At 43.1% G+C, this 20,498-nt stretch overlaps 1 protein-coding gene across 1 annotated transcript; it reads right to left on the bottom strand.

Moving 5' to 3' along the window:
- Window positions 1-470: 470 nt before the first annotated feature.
- pcsk9 (proprotein convertase subtilisin/kexin type 9) lies at window positions 471-19,828 on the bottom strand. Its single transcript, XM_055641603.1, has 12 exons — window positions 19,435-19,828; window positions 17,116-17,307; window positions 15,429-15,552; window positions 13,231-13,364; window positions 12,129-12,270; window positions 10,541-10,737; window positions 8,877-9,060; window positions 7,976-8,146; window positions 7,451-7,599; window positions 5,645-5,822; window positions 3,957-4,117; window positions 471-3,160 (listed from the first exon to the last, which is right to left on the bottom strand). Exons 1-12 carry the CDS (start codon window positions 19,708-19,710, stop codon window positions 2,963-2,965), a joined length of 2,106 nt encoding a protein of 701 aa, XP_055497578.1. The 5' UTR covers window positions 19,711-19,828; the 3' UTR covers window positions 471-2,962.
- Window positions 19,829-20,498: the final 670 nt, after the last annotated feature.

The raw sequence follows: 20,498 nt of genomic DNA, 5'->3' as shown, positions 1-20,498 counted from the left end.
GTATAAAATCATTGCACAATCTCAAACAAAAATATTTACAAAAGGTAGCAATAAAAGGTAGGATTGTGAATTACTTTGGCGCTAATGATCTGTATATACACAATTGTTTTACTACCAATGGATGTGATATCCCTTTCATTTGCATACAGGGAATAGCAATGTTTATAATGCAAAGCAATTCAGTATTTTGCATAGCAATAACATTCGGTTCAGCTACCACCTTTAATCTTCCATCATCCATTAATATGTGATAAGCATTGGCATGGAATTATACGGATTACAGGAAATATGTCCTGCCAAGCAATGAGGTTCTACTCTGATGAAAGCTAGGTCTTTCACATTTGCAAAATGGGTTAATTAGTTGCCAGAATTACAAACTTTGTTCATTACTACTTTGGCTTTCAGTGCATTTCATTTCCTCCTAAGGCATTCACTAAAACTAAGGTGCTTGTATCTAAGATTATCACTAGGACAAGTTACCTAAGATATGGTAAACTTGTGTCTCCTCAATGTAACTTTTTTTTTTTTTTAGCATAGATGGTGAAGGAGGCTTTTGGCATACTGGTTTTCATCATTCAGGACACTTGAGTATAGAATTTGGGATGTTATGTTGCAGTTGTATAAGATGATGGTGAGGCTGCATTAGGGACTATTGGGTTTAGTTTTGGTCACTCTGCTATAGAAAATATGCCCTTCAGCTGGAAATATTACAGAAAAGATGTTGGTAGAATTTGAGGGACTGAGTTACAGAGAAAGGTTGGGCTGGCTAGGATAGAAGACTGGGTATAAGTTCATAAGGAATAGGAGTAAAATTAGGCCATTCGGCCCATCAAGCCTACTCCGCCATTCAGTCATGGCTGATCTCCCTCCGAACCCCATTCTCCTGCCATAACCTCTGACACCTGTACTAATTAAGAGTCTTGATTAGTATATGATCTTATAGGCATGGTAAAATGAGATGAGGCATATGTAGGATTAATGCACACAATCATTTTCCTGATTTGGGGGAAATTAAGAACCAGACAACAGATGTATGAGTTGGGATGTAGGAACTATCTCTCCATCTTGTATCACTCTATAACAGGAGAAACAATGTCATATGATTCTAATTGGGTTGAGCTCAAAGCGCTCTATTAAATCAATTTCTAGTGATATTGTGAAATAATTACACATCCAAACCTGGGCCTTCCTGTTCCATACGCACCAGCGTCCAGTTCTTACTACCTGTATATTTAAAGATGTGATTGTGTACACATGACTCTGGTTCACTGCTCCCTCCCTTGGTCTCAAGCAATTCCAAAAGCTTAATGTATTAAAGGGCAGAATATAGAAACAAAGAACAGCAGATGCTGGTTTATACCTAAGATAGATACAAAGTGCTGGAGTAACTCAGCAGATCAGGCAGCATCTCTGGAAAAAAGGGATAGGTGACGTTTTGGGTCTAGACTGGACTTGTCTTGTCAGGTGTTTCTGAAGGAGTGTCTCCTTTTTCTCCAGAGATGCTGCCTCACCCGCTGAGTTACAGCAGAACTTCTAACTGTTTCGTAAACATTGGGATAGTCGCAGCCTCAACTACCTCCTCTGGCAGCTTGTTCCATACACCCATCATCCTTTGAGTGAAAAGATGACCCCCTCAGATTCCTATTAAATCTTTTTGCCTTGAATCGCTGTCCTCTGGTCCTCGATTCCCCTACTCTGGACAAGAGATTCTGTGCATCTACCCCATATATTCCTCTCATGTTCCGATTAAGAACAAAAAATTAATTCAAACTACTAACAAGTTCAAGCTATGATTAAGTTTTAATTTAAACTAAATATTTCATTTTGGTTCAATATAAAATGTTTAGGGTTTGTTATTTTACTGGAATAATTTTCAACAAAGCAGGCACAATATATTGAAGGAATAGTTTCCTTATTTTAACTGTCTCTCCCGGAATCATCCAATATAAGAATTGTCCAGTATTGGAAAAACTATGGTCCGACATTATGTGCTGGGTTTTTTTGTACTCCTGGCTGCAAACCAATTATGTTAAGTAAACTTGGCTGCGAATTGGGAAAATGGGAAAATGGCAAATCAAAATATTGTATGTGTAGCCATGTTCAACATGTTTGTTCGAGAGAGATCAGGCACCACAGTGAATTTCTGTCATCCCATCTGTATTTATTCAGTGAGTAACTGGGTATTATTTTACTTGTGCTGAAGAATGAACAAACCTATTCATTACTGTGCTCAGCCGCTACCAATGGTTGTGTTATTACTGACGTGCTCTTGTATAACTATTTACAAGTGAGTGTAGGATAGAACTAATGTACGGGTGATCATTGGTTGGTGCGGACTCGGAGTGAGCCAAATGGCCTGTTTCTACACTGTATCTCTAAACTAAACTAAGCTTGACGTTACCTATGTAAAGCTATAAACGAAAAAGCAACCACCCAGGAAAAGAAAAAGTAAATCAAATTAGCTCCAGACATTTGACAATACCTGAGCTTTGGGTTCAGAAGGGCTGGGGAATTTGGCCCATTTCTTTCTATTTGCTGTTAACCAAAGATTGATTTCAGGAGGATGTGATTGAGCTCAGCTGTCAGAGAATGCAGTTCACCAATAGTTGCCCTGTTACTATCAATCGTGGCTTTGAGCTGGTTAAATGCGACCTATCCTTTCCCCTAGAAAATACCACAGCAACATTGCCTACCTGCAGAAAAGAAGGGAATATATAAAGTTGAGACATGAACTGCAGATGCTGGTCATTTTAACAAAATATAGTTGTGGAGAAACTCAACTTAAGTATGATCTGTGGAGGGAATGAGCAGATAATTCTGATAATTCTTGACCCGATACATCAACTTTCCATTCCCTCCACAGATATTACTTGACCCCTTCCCGTGTTCTTCCAGCCCATCGTGTTTTGTTCAAGTATACAAAGTTGGTGAGGGGGTGGGGGATAAAACCAATGGGCATATTTTACTCCGGGCCAAGGTTTGGGTCAGACTTCAGTTCTCTTCTCCGGCAGCAAATGGCAATGGCTGCAGCACCTTTCCCCTTTCCAGAGGACATTACCACGCATGTGTTGTCCACGGGATATGCCCCGTGAGTGTGGGACCCATGGGAATAGGCACTGCACCCAGTCAAGGTCCAGCCTTCATCACACGACGCCAACACCTGGAAGTTAAAGCGCAGATCAACAAACTCTGAATGCATCAATGTGGGCAAGAGACATCTTGCAAACTCCTGCCTGAGGAAGTAAATTGGCCGATGTCCGGTGCCCAGCAGAAACCATGAGACCCAGCAAGCCAAACTCTTTGCTGCAAGATCAAATACTTCTTACATGGTGGCCCTGCCAACCTAACATAAGCAAGCAAAATTAAATCAAAACCGGAATACTGTTTTAAATTGTTCATAATTTCTAGGACCAAGGTTTGGCCATTCGGCCCATCTAGTCTATTCCGTCATTCAATCATGGCTGATCTATCTTTCCCTCTCAACCCCATTCTCCTGCTTTTGTCCCATAACCCCTGACACCCTACTGAGAAGATTTATAACTTATAAGAATCATTACTATGATCCTTTGCAATTCCCTTCATGAGGAAAAGTAACATTTTCACTGCAAGATATTTATTGATTGCAACTAATTATCAGCACTTTTTTATGCATTGTCAGATTTGAGAAAAACATTAACAAATGTGTGCTTTTGTTGTCTGCTAGGGAATTGATGGTCAATATAATGCTCTGAACCATAGATCCATTCAACGATGTTTAGAAAATGACTTTAGGATTAAAGATTTGCTTTTTGTTTCTTTTGAGAGTGTGATCATTCGTTTTCCTGCAGAAAATCTATTGTAACAATGGAAACAGTTTACAACCCTATTTCCACTTCCCGCCACATTATCCTGAGAATATTGCTGTCCCTGCAGTTAAGAATTTGAAAGAATATTGAATATTTAGACTATAGTTTTACCTTTTCCATTTGCCCAGTGCGACGTTGTTCCTTCACCTTGCACTCGAGACTTGCAGCTTGACAACAGGTGGCATGTGAGGTTGTCTCCTTTTGTCCAAGACATTTGTTTGCTTGGGGCTTGGTGGTATCACCAAACTTTGTAAAGGAATGCGAGCTGCAGCCTGCAAGGAATAGAAGGTTTTCTTTATTTCCTTCAGATCACTTTATCACTCTGCCGTTCAATAAAAATGTCCTGATTCTTTGCACACAATGAGAAGTTAATCAAATGGAGTAACTGCAATAACCACCCTTCCTAGCTCTAAGCAGCTTTCTGCAGAAGCAGAAGTGTACATGTTGGGTGTAATTTCAGATTCTCTGCAGCTCTGTAGTATGTGTTTAATTTAGTTTAGTTTATTGATACAGCATAGAAACAGGCTCTATGGCCCACGCCAACCAATGCTCCCTAAACATTAACACTATCCTACAACTAGGGACAATTTCCAATTATACCAAGCCAATTAACATACAAACATGTTTGTCTTTGGACTGTGGGAGGAAACCGGAGATCCCGTTCACACTAATTCTATGTTATCCCACTTTAGCATCTACAGCCTACACACAAGTTTGGGATGTTGGAGGCAGACAAAACTCTGGAGAAAACCTGCAAGGTCACACAGGGAGAAGGTGCAAACTCTACACAGACAGCACCCATGGTCTAGATCGAAGCTGGGTCCGTGGCACTGTGAGGCAGCAGTTCTGCCACCTTGTCTTTCACAAGGGAATTCCCATACAGTCTGTAAAGTCCCTCCGTTTATGAAAATTGTTAGGTCCTCCCACTACCTCAAACTCTGCAGCCCATCAGGAACTCTGAGGCAAAAGGTTCCATCTGAGCACAAGGATCACGACCTGAAACGTCACCCATTCCTTCTCTCCAGAGATGCTGCCTGTCCTGCTGTTACTCCAGCTTTTTGTGTCTATCTTCGTGCAAAATGCATAGACTGTCAAGTTATTTGCATACAACAAGGTTACGATTCAGAAATTGAAAAGTGCTTCACATTCAGTTTTCCATAGATATTTCCTGCTATTTACCCCCTTCCACATTTCTTCTGTAAACAATCACTAACGGGCCGTGTAAGGCAGAGCCCAGATGGAAATGTTACTCCCTAAAGTTCCCATCCTTTCCCTAACATTCCCATCTCTCTGACATCAAAGTTGGAGTATACAGCAATTGCCGTTGTTAGCACGATCTTCAAATTAGCAATAGGAAATGCTGGAAACTTCCAGCAGGTCAGGCAACATCTGTGGTTAAAGATCTTCAAAATTCATTCGCGACACAAGAGACTGCAGTTGCTGGAGTCTTGAACAAAACACAAAGTGCTGGAGGAACTCAGCAGGTCAGACAGCATCTGCGGAGGGAAATGGACAGGCAATGTTTTTGCATGGGACCCTTCTTCAGACTGAAGGTTCAAAATTCTTGAACCTGAAACATCTAATCTTATCTTCCCATGGATGCTGCCGAGTTGCTGGGTATTTCCAGCATTTTGTTTTATTTCAAATTTCTAACAGCTACAGGTTTTTTTCCAAGATATTCGGAATACCAGTTGACTGTAGCACACGGAACCCAAAAACAGGCACCATTTAATCCAAGCATCACCACGATCATAATCTTGCATAATCACTGCCGATACTATTCTCTGCACATCTCTTACCAGTGAGGACGTAATCCTTGTGTGGACAGCCTGCCACTTGTGTGGTGCCATCATCAGCTACTGAACTTGCATTGATGAGACATTCAGCTCTGGGCCAAGAACAGCACCTGGCAATGGCGTAAACCCCATCACTGCCGAAGGCATTGTGAGCTATACATTTCTTTGCAGCTTGCTCTTCCTAAGATAAAAATACAACAAGAATTGGAATTATAAGCAACCAAATAAATGACTGCCTAAAATTTCCACTGCCAGTAATGCAAGAATTATTTTTAAACCAGACTTTAAAGCAGGTGTTTAGACTTTCCAAGAGTAACTCAGCAGGTCAGACAGCATCTCCGGAGGAAAGGAACCAGAGGGCTACTGAAGAAGTGTTCCGACCCAAAGCATCGGCTATCCCTTTTGTCCAGAGATGCTGCCTGACCCCCTGAGTTACTCCAGCATTCTGTGTCTCAGCACTTCCTTCCTACACGTTAGATGTGCAGGGTTGTCGTCATGTTCAATGTAAATGTGTTTACAGTGTGTTTAGGCTATTCTAATAAACTGATCAAGTTCAATCTCGGATCACATGTGCTATTCACTGTGGAAAGCCGTTAGTTTGGAATGGGCACTCTTCAGCAAATGTGATTGCAGAATAAGACCTTACTATTAATTTAATTAATATCATTAACTTAACTACAATCTACTGTTGTTAATCTATTTTCACTGTTGTAAGCAGTCTTCCCAAAATAAGCTTTGATTACAGTTCTGAGGTTATACAACATGGTATCAATGAACCGGGAGATTGGTCCATTGAAGACAATCTCCTGGTCCATTGAAGGAGATTGGATTGTCAATGGACTAGCAGAAGTATCAGACCACCAAAGATAGACACAAAATGCTGGAGCTGGAGTAACTCAGCAGGTCAGGCAATATCTCAGGAGATGTTGCCTGTCCCGTTGAGTTATTCCAATACTTAGTGTCCATCTTCGGTATAAACCAGCATCTGCAGTTTGTTCCTACACATTTTAATAGATCACCAAATTTTGCAGCTGCATAATTTTTGCCCTTGCATTTTCCTGAGGGGATGGTGATGATGTTCGGGCAGAATACAGGTACTATGTATTGGTGAAATTAATAATTTGGTTAATATTAATAACGATAATATTTTGGAAGATGGAGTGGAGAACTGGGTTGGGCAGCAGGGCACACAATGCACTGCCACTCCCTAACCACTTACCATGTTTTAAAAGCAGGAACTTTGTTTCTTAATTAGATACTTTGCCTAGTTAATTATATGTGTGACCTATTCTCAACTATTAAGCCCTGGTCTTCATTTTCTCTCATCCTATATATTTGGCACATTTCACATCCCTTGACCTTGTTCTCATTCACACTCTAATCACCATCTCAGCTCAGTCACTTCTACCCTCATTTTGCTCCCTAGACTTTGTGTGCCATTGCGATTGGCATTGCGATCTATGTTTTAGGTTTTAGAGGTACAGCACGGATTCAGGCCCTTCAGCCCACCTTGTCCGCACCGACCAGTGATCTCTGCACACTAACACTATCCTACACACTCTAGGCATAATTTACAATTTTACCAAACCAATAAGCCGACAAACATGTACGTCTTCGGAGTGTGGGAGGAAACCGGATCACCCGGCGAAAACGCACACAGGTCACGGGGAAAATATGCAAACTCCATTCATACAGCACCCATTGCCAGCATTGAACCCAGGTCTCTGTCATTGTAAGGCAGCGACTCTACCGCCTCTGTGCCACCCTCATGTGTTCTGATGTAGACTCCTTCCATTTTATTTTTTTTACCTCTATATGTTCACCTCTTCTCTTTCCGTTCTTCGAGAAACTTGAACAACTGAACATTTCCTCATCCTTGTTACAGTGCGCTGTAGCCTTGGCTGAGCGTGCAAGCCCTGACCTCTTTGACCACACAGTCCGGCATAACAGCTGGTTATCTGTGAACAGATGGCACATTAGTCAACTGCCTCAATATATCTCCAACATTTCTCTTTATTATATGGGTATTGATCAAGCAGTGATGTGAGGGGGTGTAGGTACATGCTAACTCCATCCTCTTCCCTCCCTCTGTGGGGAAGGTTTTGGCAAGAAGTGAAGTTGCACTGTTCATTCTTCAGGGAGATTTAGTATACCTCATGTACTTGTACTGAGAATTCCCTCAATCATTTGTACTACTGGATAGAACAAAAGATTATTAACAAACAACTTGCAATAATTTATAGAATGGAATCTCATACACTGACATTTTAACAATGAATCCCGATAGATTAGATTGGAACTATCCTGACTGATTCCCGTTTGCTTTTCACTCACCCATTAGCACAGGCAAAGTCAATCTTGCAATCCTGTTGGGAGTTACCAGTCGCTGTTCCTCTGGAAACCAGACATCATTGATTGCTTTCTTTGTGGAGTCATGAATTAGTCTCTGGCGTAGTTCAGTTACAGTGATGTTGGGATCAGCATTCATTATCATCGCTGCAATGCCTGTGAAGGAAGAAGCAAGTCAAAAGGTAACCTAATGAACAGCATTGACTAAAATAAACTGCAGTTCTTTAACGGTCTCAGTAATGCACATAACCTTTGTCCCACGTTATAGTCACTGACGAGGGTGTGACAAGTAGGGACAAAGAACGGCACAATGGCGCAGTGGTAGAGCTGCTGCCTTACAGTGCCAGGGACGTGGGTTCGATACGGACTAGTGGTGCTGCCAGCGTGGAGTTTGCACGTGACCGATTGGGTTTTCTCGGGATGCTCCGGTTTCCTCCCACATACAAAGACATACAGGTTTGTAGATTCATTGGCTTCAGTAAAGTGTAAATTGCCCCTAGTGTGTGGGATAGAGCTAGCGTATGGGGCGATCGTTTGGCGGAGCGGACATGATGGGCCGAAGGGTCTGTTTCCACGTTGTATCTCTAAAGTCTAAAAAGAAAGTGACAAATGAACACACACCAATCATGCAAAAAAAACTAAAACATGCTGCATGATTAGAGACGTGTGTACACATCAATCCCATAATAGTAAGGGTGGATATGTGTCTTCCTCAAGGTGCTGGATATGCCTCTGAACAAAGACAGTGAGGCTTAAGAAACGTGCAAACTCCACACGCTCAGCACCCGAGATCAGCATCGAACCCAGGTCACTGGCGCCGTGAAGTAGCAACTCTACTGCTGCGTTACCGTGACGCTCCCTTTTCCTCAACCGTGCTGCCGTGTACCTGCCACATGAGCTGCTGACTGCGATGTTCCGCTCTTCGAGGTGAAGCATGTGACGCAGTCACTGGAAGCGCTGACAATGTCGTCGCCAGGAGCAAAGATGTCGACACAACGACCAGAATTAGTTCCCACAGTTCCGGTGGTGCTTGGCTGATTGTTATAATTGGTGGAACCAACAGTGATAACCTGAAAGAATCACAAGCTATTAATTAGAAGGTTTTTTTGTACAATAAATCTTCTCATAGTTTGTTTCTGTTTAAATCTCTAAGTTGCCCAGCTATGATACATGCATCCATTAGCTATAATAAGAAAAAAGTTATCAAATTCTCCAACATCCAAACCAACTGGAATTGATTCAGTTAGAACTAATTTAAAGCCTTATGGGCCTGTCGCACTTAGGCGATTTTTATGGTCGACTACAGGCGACTGCCAATAAATTTTCAACATGTTGGAAATTTTTCGGCGACAGTGGTGACAATTTTTGCTGTTGTAGGTGTTGACGTAGGTGTTGTCGTAGGTTGTCTCCAGGTGCTGTGGGTGAATTCCATTAAAACCAGTCCCTGGCAGTCACCTAAAGAGTCGCCTAAGTGGGACAGACCCATTAGGCCTTAGATTTACGATGATGCTGCCAGGACTCAAGGGCCTGACCTATAGGAAGAGGTTGAGCAAACTAGGACCATATTCCTTGGAGTGCAGGAGGATGAATGGTGATCTAAGAGGTGTACAAAATCATGAGAGGAATAGATTGGGTAGGTGTACAGAGTCCCTTGCCCAGAGGAGTTGTAGTAGGAATCAGAGGACATAGTTTTAAGGTGAGGGCAGGGGCGGGGGCAGGGGCAGGGGAAATTATTTAATAGGAACCTGAGGGGTAACATTTTCACACAACGGGTGGTGGGTGTATGAAAGGAGGTGCCAGAGGAGGTAGTTGAGCCAGGTACTATTGCAACGTTTAAGAAACATTTAAACAGGTACATAGATAGGACAGGTTTAGAGGGATATGAGCCAAAGGCAGGCAAGTGGAACAAGTGTAGCTGGAACATGTTGGTCAATGTGGGCAAGTTGGGCCGAGTGGCCTGTTTCGGCGCTGTATGTCTCTATGAAACACCTAACTTTTAATCCTGTTATTTTAAGAATGTGTGCCCTCTTTAGATTATTAGAATGGTAAAGCATCAATAGGGACAATCAAGCTGATCGATTTTGATCTTTCACAGCTAAATAAAATGGTCTAAAGTTCTACAACTCATAAGCTAAATATATATCACATTCCCAGTTTACACATTTAAGGTGAAAGGAGAAAGATATTATAGGATTTTTTTCACACAAAGGGTGGTGGGAGTGGGGAATGAGCTGCCAGAGAGGTGGTTGAAGCAGGGACTATCGCAATGTTTAAGAAGCAATTAGACAAGTACATGGATAGGACAGGTTTAGATGGATATGGTTCAAACTCAGGCAAATGGGACTAGTGTAGATGGGACATGTTGGTCGGTGTGGGCAAATTGGGCCATAGAGCCTGTTTCTGCACCGTATAACTGTATGAATCTATTGAGTACATACACATAGCTCCACATAGAGGGGCATTCTGTAGAAACCCCTCACATCTGACACCCCCTCCCCCATCAAATGACCATTCAACAGAGCTTCTTCCCAATCAGAAAGACGAGCGTACCTCTGGTTCCGAGGCGGGCGAGTACAAGCAGGCATCGTCCTTCTGGTTCCCGGCAGCTGCAATCAACGCCACGCCAGTCCATGCCAACTGTCTGCAGGCTGAGTTCAGAGTCTGGCTAAACCCCCCAACAAAAGGCAACAGCACGATCAAAGGTTTGTAGGGCTGAACAATCAGAGTTTTCCTGATGAACTCCAAACCTGAAGAATAGAGGAATAGTAATTATCTTTAATCTTTTGTCTATATAATCGTGAGAGGCATTGTCAGTGCAAACAGTCAGAACCTTCTTCCCAAGGTGTAAATAGTCCAACACTAGAGGGCATCATTTAGTTCAATTTAGAGATAGAATGGAAACAGGCCTTTCGGCTCAACAAGTCCACGCCGACCAGCGGTCCCCACACACTAACGCTATCCAACACACACTAGGGACAATTTACACTTATACCAAGCCAATTAACCTACAAACCTATAAGTCTTCAGAATGCGGGAGGAGCACCGGTAAAAACCCATGCAGCCACAGGGAGAACATACAAACTCCGTACAGACAACACCTGGAGTCAGGATCGAACCCAGGTCTCTGGTGCTGTAAAGCAGCAACTCTATCACTGTGCCGCCTACTCAACAGGTGGCCAAGTAATGGAGAAACTGTACATTCCAACGGTATTAAAAACAGGACAAATAATATTTGGGGGGGGGGGGGGGGGCAAAGGTGGTGTACATTGGGTTTTAAGAATTGAACAATATCTTTGACATTTGTTGTTTGTTTCACTTTTAAAGCACATTTGAACATGTAATTAAGTACCACTTGCATGCCCATCATTGTTGCAAAGTTCACTGTCAGGATCTCTGGCAGAAGCCGCTCTCACACAGCAACAGGAATGCACGTCTAATGCGAAATCTCCAGGCAACGCGGTGAACACGCTGCCACAAAATGCTCTTCAAAATCATGTACCAACACAATTGCTGCCTCTTTAAACAGTGACAAAGTTGTGGCAACGTTTAGGTCCAGGTTTTGAACAAGTGATATAAAAAAAGTACACACAGTCAAATTCAATTGATAAAAAAGTGAAAGATTGTCACATACTTTTTATAGTTTAATTTATTTCTGGAATTCTTTGTCTCCTCAACTCAATGTTCTAACTCTTTAGATTGCACAAAATGCGGGAGAAACTCAGCAAGTCAGGCAGCATCTCTGGAGAAATCCAAAGATGTTGCATGTCCTGCTAAGTTATTCCAGCATTTTGAGTTTATCTCTGGTGTAAACCAGCATCTGCAGTTCCTTCTAACTCTAACTCTACCTCTTCTCAAAATTATTCTCATTGAGACTTCAATCATTTGATATACCCTATTTTACATTTTTTCTGGCCATCAATTGATAAAAAGTGAAAGATTGTAACATACTTTTTATAGTATGGGGGGGCATGGTCCATCTATCCAATGCACCATGCCTCCACCAAGCTGGTGAATGTGTAAAACACGGTTAAATCTGCATAAAGGCGACTGTAAACTGGGCAGCAGAGTAATCGCAGGGATGACCTGATGCAGCTCACACTTGTTCACTTTTGTCCCGGTGCAAGGATGAGCCACTCACCGGCCAGTGCTCCGCTTACTGTCCCCCTGCCCTGACAGTTGAGAATCCTCACAGTGCGCATGTTTGCTCCTTTGGCAACGCCAGAGTCGCGCCCGCTCACCACTCCCGCAGTGTGCGTCCCATGGCTGTCGCATTTATTAGCCTGCAGGGGCAAGAGGCATTCAGTGTTAATAACACACACGCATCTCCAGGTTAATGTCCACATCATAAGCCAGCATGACCGTTTGTCAACAGCAGATCAGAAATGCTGGAACTCTCCATTATAACGGTGCTGTTGGTGACATGAACACAATGGAACAAGTAGCAGCTCCCACCCCACTACCCCATCCCTCCACTGCCTGTAATGCTGGTTTTTAATATGTATGTGTGTTTAACTTGCCACTTGGGTTTAAATGACTGTAAAATGCTGAGTATCTTTACCACTCGCTGTATGAAATGAAGAAGCCATTCACCAACTTAAACTTGAAGGCTACTAAAGATGGACAATAACCCCATTGGCCTTACCGGCAATGCCCAAGTCCAAAATGCTTTCTTAAGAAAAAAAAGGTAGAATCCTAAAGGCAAGATCAATCTTGAGTCTCTACTGGTCAAGTACATTTTTAGTTTAGAGATGTAACATGGAAACAGGCCCTTCCGCCCACTGAGTCCACGGTAACCAACGATCCCCATACTCTAGCACTACCCTACACACTAGAGACAATTTACAATTGTTACCGAAGCCAAATGAACCTACAAACCTGTACCTCTTTGGAGTGTGGGAGGAAACCTGAGCATCTGGAGAAAACCCACACAGTCACGGGGAGAACACGTACAAACTCCGCACAGACATCACCCGTAGTCAGGATCTAATCCGGGTCTCTGGCGCTATAAGCCAGCAACGCTACCTCTGTGCCATTGCCCACTATGTTAGTGAATCTTTTAGATTAGTCGTCCCAAGCACATCAATATTCCAGTTATCTTTGGAGTAAGGAACGAGCAATCAAACCAGGAACCAGTTCCCCTAACTTTTTGTACAAATCTCCACCCTGATCCACATTAGTTCATGCAAATCATTATTTCATTTGGCATGGAGGTTGCTGAACTATTTTGACGACTAAGTTACCTGGCGGTAGAATCGAGCGCCATCTTCTTCTGGGACTCTTTCAAATTCTGTGACATAAACTTTCCCTTCAATCTCACGGTGGTTGGTCTGCACACTTGTGTCAAGCAAGTAAACTTCTGCCAGTTCGCCGTTATCTAACAAAATATAAAGCGAGTCATTAATGTATTCGTTTACAATCTACATGTTAGAGGAAAGCCACAAAGCAATGCTTTCTCACACCTAAACAAAATCATGAGGTGGCCACAAAATGTGCACTGCAGCGCCTCGGCCAGTCTCGCTGCAGGGTGTGGGTGCAGGAATGTACAGCTGTAGTATAAACGGTTCTGAGATTGAAGTATATTCACTTCATGCGAGTTGCGAATTAAGATTTTAAATCTGAACAAAGAGAGACCCGGCCTGGGGGTCTGTCAAGAACAAACAGGGACGGGGGGGGAGAAGGAAGCGGGACTATATTCCTTCTCTCCAGCAATGCCGTCTGTCCCACTGAGTTACTCCAGCATTTTGTGCGTATTTTGGGACTATATTGAATACTTATGTAACATTGCCGGCGACCCTTTGCATACTTGTGTACTAGAAACATAGAAAATAGGTGCAGAAGTAGGCCATTCGGCCCTTCGAGCCTGCACCGTCATTCAATATGATCATGGCTGATCATCCCAATCAATATTCCATACCTGCCTTCTCTCCATGCCCCCTGATCCCTGTAGCCACAAGGGCCACATCTAACTCCTTCTTAAATCCAGCCAATGAACTGGTCTCAACTACCTTCTGTGGCAGAGAATTCCACAGATCCACCACTCTCTGTGTAAAAAATGATTTTCTCATCTCGGTCCTAAAAGATTTCCCCTTTATCCTTAAACTGTGACCCCCTTGTTCTGGACTTCCCCAACATCGGGAATAATCTTCATGCATCTAGCCTGTCCAACCCCTTAAGAATTTTGTAAGTTTCTATAAGATCCCCCCTCAATCTTCTAAATTCTAGCGATGACAAGACGAGTCTATCCAGTCTTTCTTCATATGAAAGTCCTGCCATCCCTGGAATCAGTCTGGTGAACCTTCTCTTTTCTATGGCAAGAATGTCTTTCCTGTATTTCACTGTAACCAAGTAATCATGACAATAAAGTAACATTCAATCAATCAATCTGCTTTGTGGAAATCTTCGATAGTGGCACAAAGTTGATAATAAAATGAACATCATTAACCTTTAACAAACCAACCCCGTGCCCCACCTGGACTCGTACCTATTTCTTCCCTACTCATCCCCCTCAATTCCATCCTCTGGCTTCACAATTCACAACTCTGCAATACTTTTGTTGGCGATCTTTGGCCTTTGTCCAACCATCTGCCTGTCAACCCACCCTCACACCTATGTTCACCAATGACCTGCCGTGCTTTGGCCTGCCCATCCTCTCTTCCAGCTTTCTCCCTCCCACTCCCCCGCAATCAATATAAAAATAGATCTTGACCCTGAGACGCTACCCATCCACGTTCTCCAGGGATCCTCTCTGATCTGCTGAGTTACGCCAGCACTTTGTGTCCATTTTTGTAAAACAGAATCTGCAGTTCCTTGGTTCTACCATTAATCCTTTTAACAAGTAGAAACTAAAAACACCAAATCATAGAATTTCCAAAGCTGAAAAAGGTCAAGAATGTTGAGAGGACGAGCAGGTGTTAGAGCCAAAGAACTGAAGATGCTGGTTTATACCAATGGGAGAATAGCTGGAGGTGAGAATAGACCAAGACCAGTTGTTAGTTTAGCTTCTCTTGGTTCTTGGTTTCTTGGTCCTCCAAAATATTCCAATGGAATTTAAACTGGAGGTGGTGAAGGGAGGGCTTAAGCCAGAAAGGGTAATTGGGAAGAAAGAGCTACTTTAAATTTATTTGCATCTGGTTGGGTAACTATATTAGGGTGGAGATTATTTCATGCTTTAATTGTGCGGTGGAAGAACGAATTGCTGTACACGTCTGTCTTTGTAGCTGGGATCACAAATTGGATCGAATGCCCTCGTCTGCTCCCAATTGGTTTGGGTTTGGTGTAAGTCTTGTAATCTATGTCGAGCTGACCATTTAACATTTTGTAAAATCAGGTCAAACGGTGAGCTTCAAGTCTGTCTTGGAGAGGGTTCCACTCCAGAGAAATTAGTCCCTCATTACTAATTTCTGAAAGCTTGTTGAATGTCGATACAAAAATGACTTACTTGGTGGGGAATACTGTTCGGCTGTGTTCTCTGAATGAACAATTCGATTTAGATTCCATGGGATGGTCTGAGCAAACAAGGACGAGTCTTCTTCAATGTACTCAAGGTGAGGTAACCTCAGGGCCTGTGCAAAAGATTTAGCAAAGTGCACGTCTAAATAGATATTATTTATACAGAGAGAGTAACATGAATAGAAAGATTTGCATGGATGTAGAACCTTTCTCGATATCAAGGGGCACTCCGAAAGCACTTTACAACCAATACAGTTCTTCTGAAATGTAGTCTCTTTTGAAATATGGGTAGCATATTAACTTGCAAATCAACGTCAACTTGAACAGGTAATTTTTTTAAGCTATTTTGGTTAACGGTTATATGATAGTCGGGATACTATACAGAACATTATAACAACCTGTTATTTTTCTATTTTGTGATTTAAAATGGAGCACGGGTCCAACAGAAAACACTCCCAACATTCACCCTGTACTAGGCTGGAGTGGCAGCTATTGATTATAACCTCATTGAAACATAGTGAATAGTGAAAAGCTTGGGTAGAGTGGATGTGGAGAGGATGTTTGCCCTCGTGGGAGAGTCTAGGGCTAGAGGTCATAGTCTCAGAATTTAAGGACGTTCTTTTAGGAAGGGGATGAGAAATGTCTTTAGTCAGAGGGTTGTGGATCTGTGGAGTTTTTTGCCCCAGAAGGCTGTGGAGGCCAAGTCAGTGGATATTTTAAAGGCAGAGATAGATAGATTCTTGATTAGTACAGGTGTCAGAGGTTATGGTGAGAAGGCAGGAGAATGGGGTTAGGAAAGAGAGATAGATCAGCCATGATTGAATGATGGGCCAAATGGCCTAATTCTACTCCTATCACATGATCTTATATTCGAATGTCTCCAGAATTGCAGAAACCATCCATATATTGTGGGCATCAAATCTTTACTAAAATTAAAACATATAATGAAGTGAGTCTAAAAAAGCCCCTGGAGGAAGTTGCTTCGACATCTGTGTGGATATGTGTAGAGGAAATGTGTAGGATGGAACTGCAGAGGCTGGCTTATACCGAAGATCAACACAAAAAAACTGGAGTAACTCAGCAGGTCAGGCAGCATCTCTGGAGAAAAGGAATAGGTGACGTTCTTTCTTCTGTGTACCTTTTCATATCTCTCCTTTCCTTCTATCCTGATAGACTGAAGAAGGGTCTCAACCCAAAACGTCATCCCTGCCTTTTTCTCAAGAGTTACTCCAACTTTTTGTGCCTATCTTCGGAATGTGTGTACAAATGTTCTTCAGTTTTTTGTAAAGATGTTGCAAAAGATGTTAACTGTGTAAATAAGTATTGTTCTGAAGATTGTGCCAAATGGTTTTCCCCTGCCCTGCCCTGCCCTATTACTCATTTGGGTTTCCAGTGTTCCTGTATAAACTAAAGATGTTATGAAGATATTATGCAATGGGCTGGTAGAAAAGTCAAATTCTGCAGAATAGTGTTCTGCCATGGCTTCCACTGACTGCACCTGGGAATATAAACCATTTACCTGCATTACATTTCAAACAAACACACACAGATAACGCTTGATCCTACTGTCCTCACTCCCATACCAACATTTAATACTGTGCTCCTTCTTGTCCATGTTTAACCCACTTCTCAATCCCTCCCTCAGACCTTTAGCCAAGTGGAGGCACCAGCTTTACCATGTCCAGCACGTCGCTGCTCATTTTGATGACAAAGCCCTTGAAGACCTCATGGAAGACCATAACAAGTTCAGACATGTAGCCATGCCTGGCTGCCTTGGTAGAGAGCCTGTGTATTGTGCGTTCTATCTGGGATTTGTGAGTGCTTTCTTTTAGCACCACTATGTATTGGCCAGGCAACCTCCAAGCATCCTGGAAATAAAATAAGAAGAATTTATTGTAGATAGATCATCATGAGAAATTGATTTTTATCTCCACTATACATTAGAACATCGTTTAATCAGCCAGTTAATCAGGGGCGGCACAGTAGCGCAGCGGTAGAGTTGCTGCCTTATGCCCCTGTCCCACTTAGGAAACCTGAACGGAAATTTTTTGCGCGCCCCACCCAAGGTTTCTGTGCGGTTCCCGGAGGATTTTGTCACTCCCTCTACCTGCTTCCACTACCTGCAACCTCCGGCAACCACCTGCAACCTCCGGGAACCACACGGAAACCTTGGGTGGGGCGCAAAGTCTCCAGAGGTTTCCGTTCAGGTTTCCTAAGTGGGACAGGGGCATTAGAGCACCAGGAACCCGGGTTCAATGTGACGGTGGGTGCTGTCCGTACAGAATTTGTATGTTTTCCCAGCGACCCGCATGGGTTTGCTCCAGGTGCTCCGGTCCCCTCCCACACACCAAAGATGTACACGTTTGTAGGTTAATTGGTTTCAATGAAATTGTAAATTGGTCCTAGTGTGTGTAGGATAGTGTTAGTGTGCAGGGATCGCTGGTCGGCGCGGACTCGGTGGTCTGAAGAGCCTGTTTCCGCGCTGTATCTCTGACCTAAACTAAAAAAACTAAATGGTCAATTGTTTAAACATCTGTTTAATTGGTGAGTAGCTGGACTTAAACTAAATGTTTTCTCTAGTTCATCAAAACCATTAAGCAGAAATGTTTTTCGTCAATTAACAAGTGAATTGATCACCACACCAAATGAGATCTGACAACAAAAGAACTTAATTACACTGGTTAGAAAAGATAACTTTCTGATACATCTTGTAGCACAATGAAGACAATGAAACAGCCAAAGCCGCAGGAGCATGGTTTGACAAAATGCAACGCAAGCCTTTATGGAGATGTATAGTCATGCTACACAAAGTGCCATTGACCTGATACTTTCACTCTGATTCTCCCTCTTCTGTACTCACTGGAGTTTTGATGGATGAGGGGGGATATTGAAATGTACTGAATAGTGAAAGGCTTGGATAGAACGCATGTGGAGAGGATGTTTCCACTAGTGAGTCTAGGACTAAAGGCCACGGCCTCAGAAGAAAAGGACGTACCTTTAGAAAGGAGATGACGAGGAATTTCTTTAGTCAGAGGGTGGTGAATCTGTGGAATTCATTACCACAGAAGGTTGTGGAGGCCGTCAATGGATATTTTTAAGGTGGAGATTGACAGATTCTTGATTAGTGCGGGTGCCAGGGGTTATGGGGCGAAGGCAGGAGAATGGGGTTGAGAGGGAGGGATAGATCAGACACGATTGAATGGCAGAGTAGACTTGACGGGCCGAATGGCCTCATTCTGCTCCTGGGACTTATGAATATATGACCCACTGAATGTCCCGTTTCGTTTCAAATATCCATCATCTGAAGAATTACGTGCCTTTGAACTACGATGCATCTAAAAGTACAATCCGTCCCTCTGTTAAGTAACTGCACTGCACATTTCTTGACTCGAAGTGACTAACATTTATTTGTGGAGACGTGCTGTTCGCCTGGATGCTGTAAACAATTTGAAACATTTAGATAACCTCATTTTAGTGGCTCGTTAAATATCGGACCAAACACGACACCATTTGTTTTACCCACATTTCTTTTTGGAAAAATAAAAGAAACCACAATTGCAACGAGTAGATGCCGTTTGTTCACTTCCACAGTCATAACATTCACTCTTTACACCTGTGAAGTTGTAGCTTTGCATAGAAAGATTTCGAGCAAGGAAGCAAAGTTTGAGGCAAAGCGCGTACAAGCGGCAGATTTTAAACATATAATGCTGGAGTAACTCAGCGGGTCAGGTAGCATCTCTGGAGAAAAAGAGTAGGTAGCGTTCCGGGTCGAGACCCTTGTTCAGACCGCTGAGTTACTCCAGCATTTTGTGTCTATATTTGGTGTAAACCAGCATATCTGCAAGTTTCTTCCGGCAACACACGGCAGATTTTAAACATCATTCTGCTGGTGGGAACAGTGAAATGTTCCCAAGACGTGTAAAATACTCAGCAGTTAACAATAGACAGTGAAATAACCCGGAGAGGAGCAGAACACTGAGACAGGGCTTGCTTACTGCGTTGGAGCGGCGGAAAGGTGCAGGTTTGTTTTGGTTCCTTCCCGTAGGCTCAACCTCAGGGTCCTGGAGAGATTCTCCCTCCTCGAAGGCGAAGGGCAGGTCGGTCAGTTGTTCACCTGCAAAGTGCGAGCCGGCCAGGAAAGATGCAGAGCAGAAGAGGATCAGTAACCGTGGCCAGAAACTGCCCATGTTGTCGGAGAGTGGCTGGTCAGATTGTGGTTCAGGAGTCCTGTTCTCGCTGGCGTTGAGCTCTCTCGGTGGCTTCTGGCACATGTAGCCGCTTTATATACCTGTTGGGACAGGTGTGTGAGCTCGCCACCCCCGCGTCACCAGGGTCCCTGGGCTGAGGATCACGCCACCGCTTACACATCGGACCATCCATTCACATCAATCGTTACCTGGCGGAGGAAAACCCACAACGATCAAATTACACAGGTAAGACAGCCCCTTTTCAATCAATGGGCCAACTATCCCCCCAACTGCGAGAAACCTACACTGCGGTGTTATGTCTCAAACAGCAAAATCAAATGCAACCAGTATTGTTTGAATATTTTATGTTTACCTGTTGCCCAAGGCTAGAGGAAGTGTATTCAAATTAACACGACTCCCTCCTTTAATACTTGGCTATTTCCAAATGTGTGCATTATTTTTGAAAGAATCTAAAAGTACTGTTCAGATTAGTTTATTGTCATATGCACCAGTGTGCAGTGAAACCCCTTATTCACACGAAGCTCATAAACAATAATACAACAGCAAACGAAAAAAGCAACATGGTGCAAAGATTGTAATGCAATCTGAAATAATGCAAAACAAACAAAATTGCAATAACTGACTGAGGTAGAATTAAGGGCAAGAGCACATGGCAATGCCTTTAGATCTTAGATACAGTGCAGAAACGGGCTCTTCGGCCCACCATGTCCGCGCCGGACAACGATTGTACACTCTCCTACACTCTAGGGACAATTTTTACTGAAGCCAATTAGCCTACAAATCTGTCCGCCTTTGGAGTGTGGGTGGAAACGGGAGCGCCTGGCGAAAACCCACACGGCCACAGGGCCAAA

The sequence above is a fragment of the Leucoraja erinacea genome, chromosome 10 (assembly GCF_028641065.1).
Source record: "Leucoraja erinacea ecotype New England chromosome 10, Leri_hhj_1, whole genome shotgun sequence".
Lineage (NCBI taxonomy): Eukaryota > Metazoa > Chordata > Chondrichthyes > Rajiformes > Rajidae > Leucoraja > Leucoraja erinaceus.
Note: the sequence above shows the minus strand (reverse complement) of the source record. Positions and strands in the feature narration are given on the sequence as shown.

Excerpts from the sequence above, each read along its gene's own strand:
- pcsk9 (XM_055641603.1), bottom strand. The coding sequence starts at position 19,710 with ATGTGCCAGAAGCCACCGAGAGAGCTCAACGCCAGCGAGAACAGGACT. Across the intron at positions 13,365-15,428 it reads CGAACAGTATTCCCCACCAA|ATAACGGCGAACTGGCAGAA; the intron begins GTAAGTCATTTT and ends ATATTTTGTTAG. Across the intron at positions 12,271-13,230 it reads GCGCTCGATTCTACCGCCAG|GCTAATAAATGCGACAGCCA; the intron begins GTAACTTAGTCG and ends TTGCCCCTGCAG.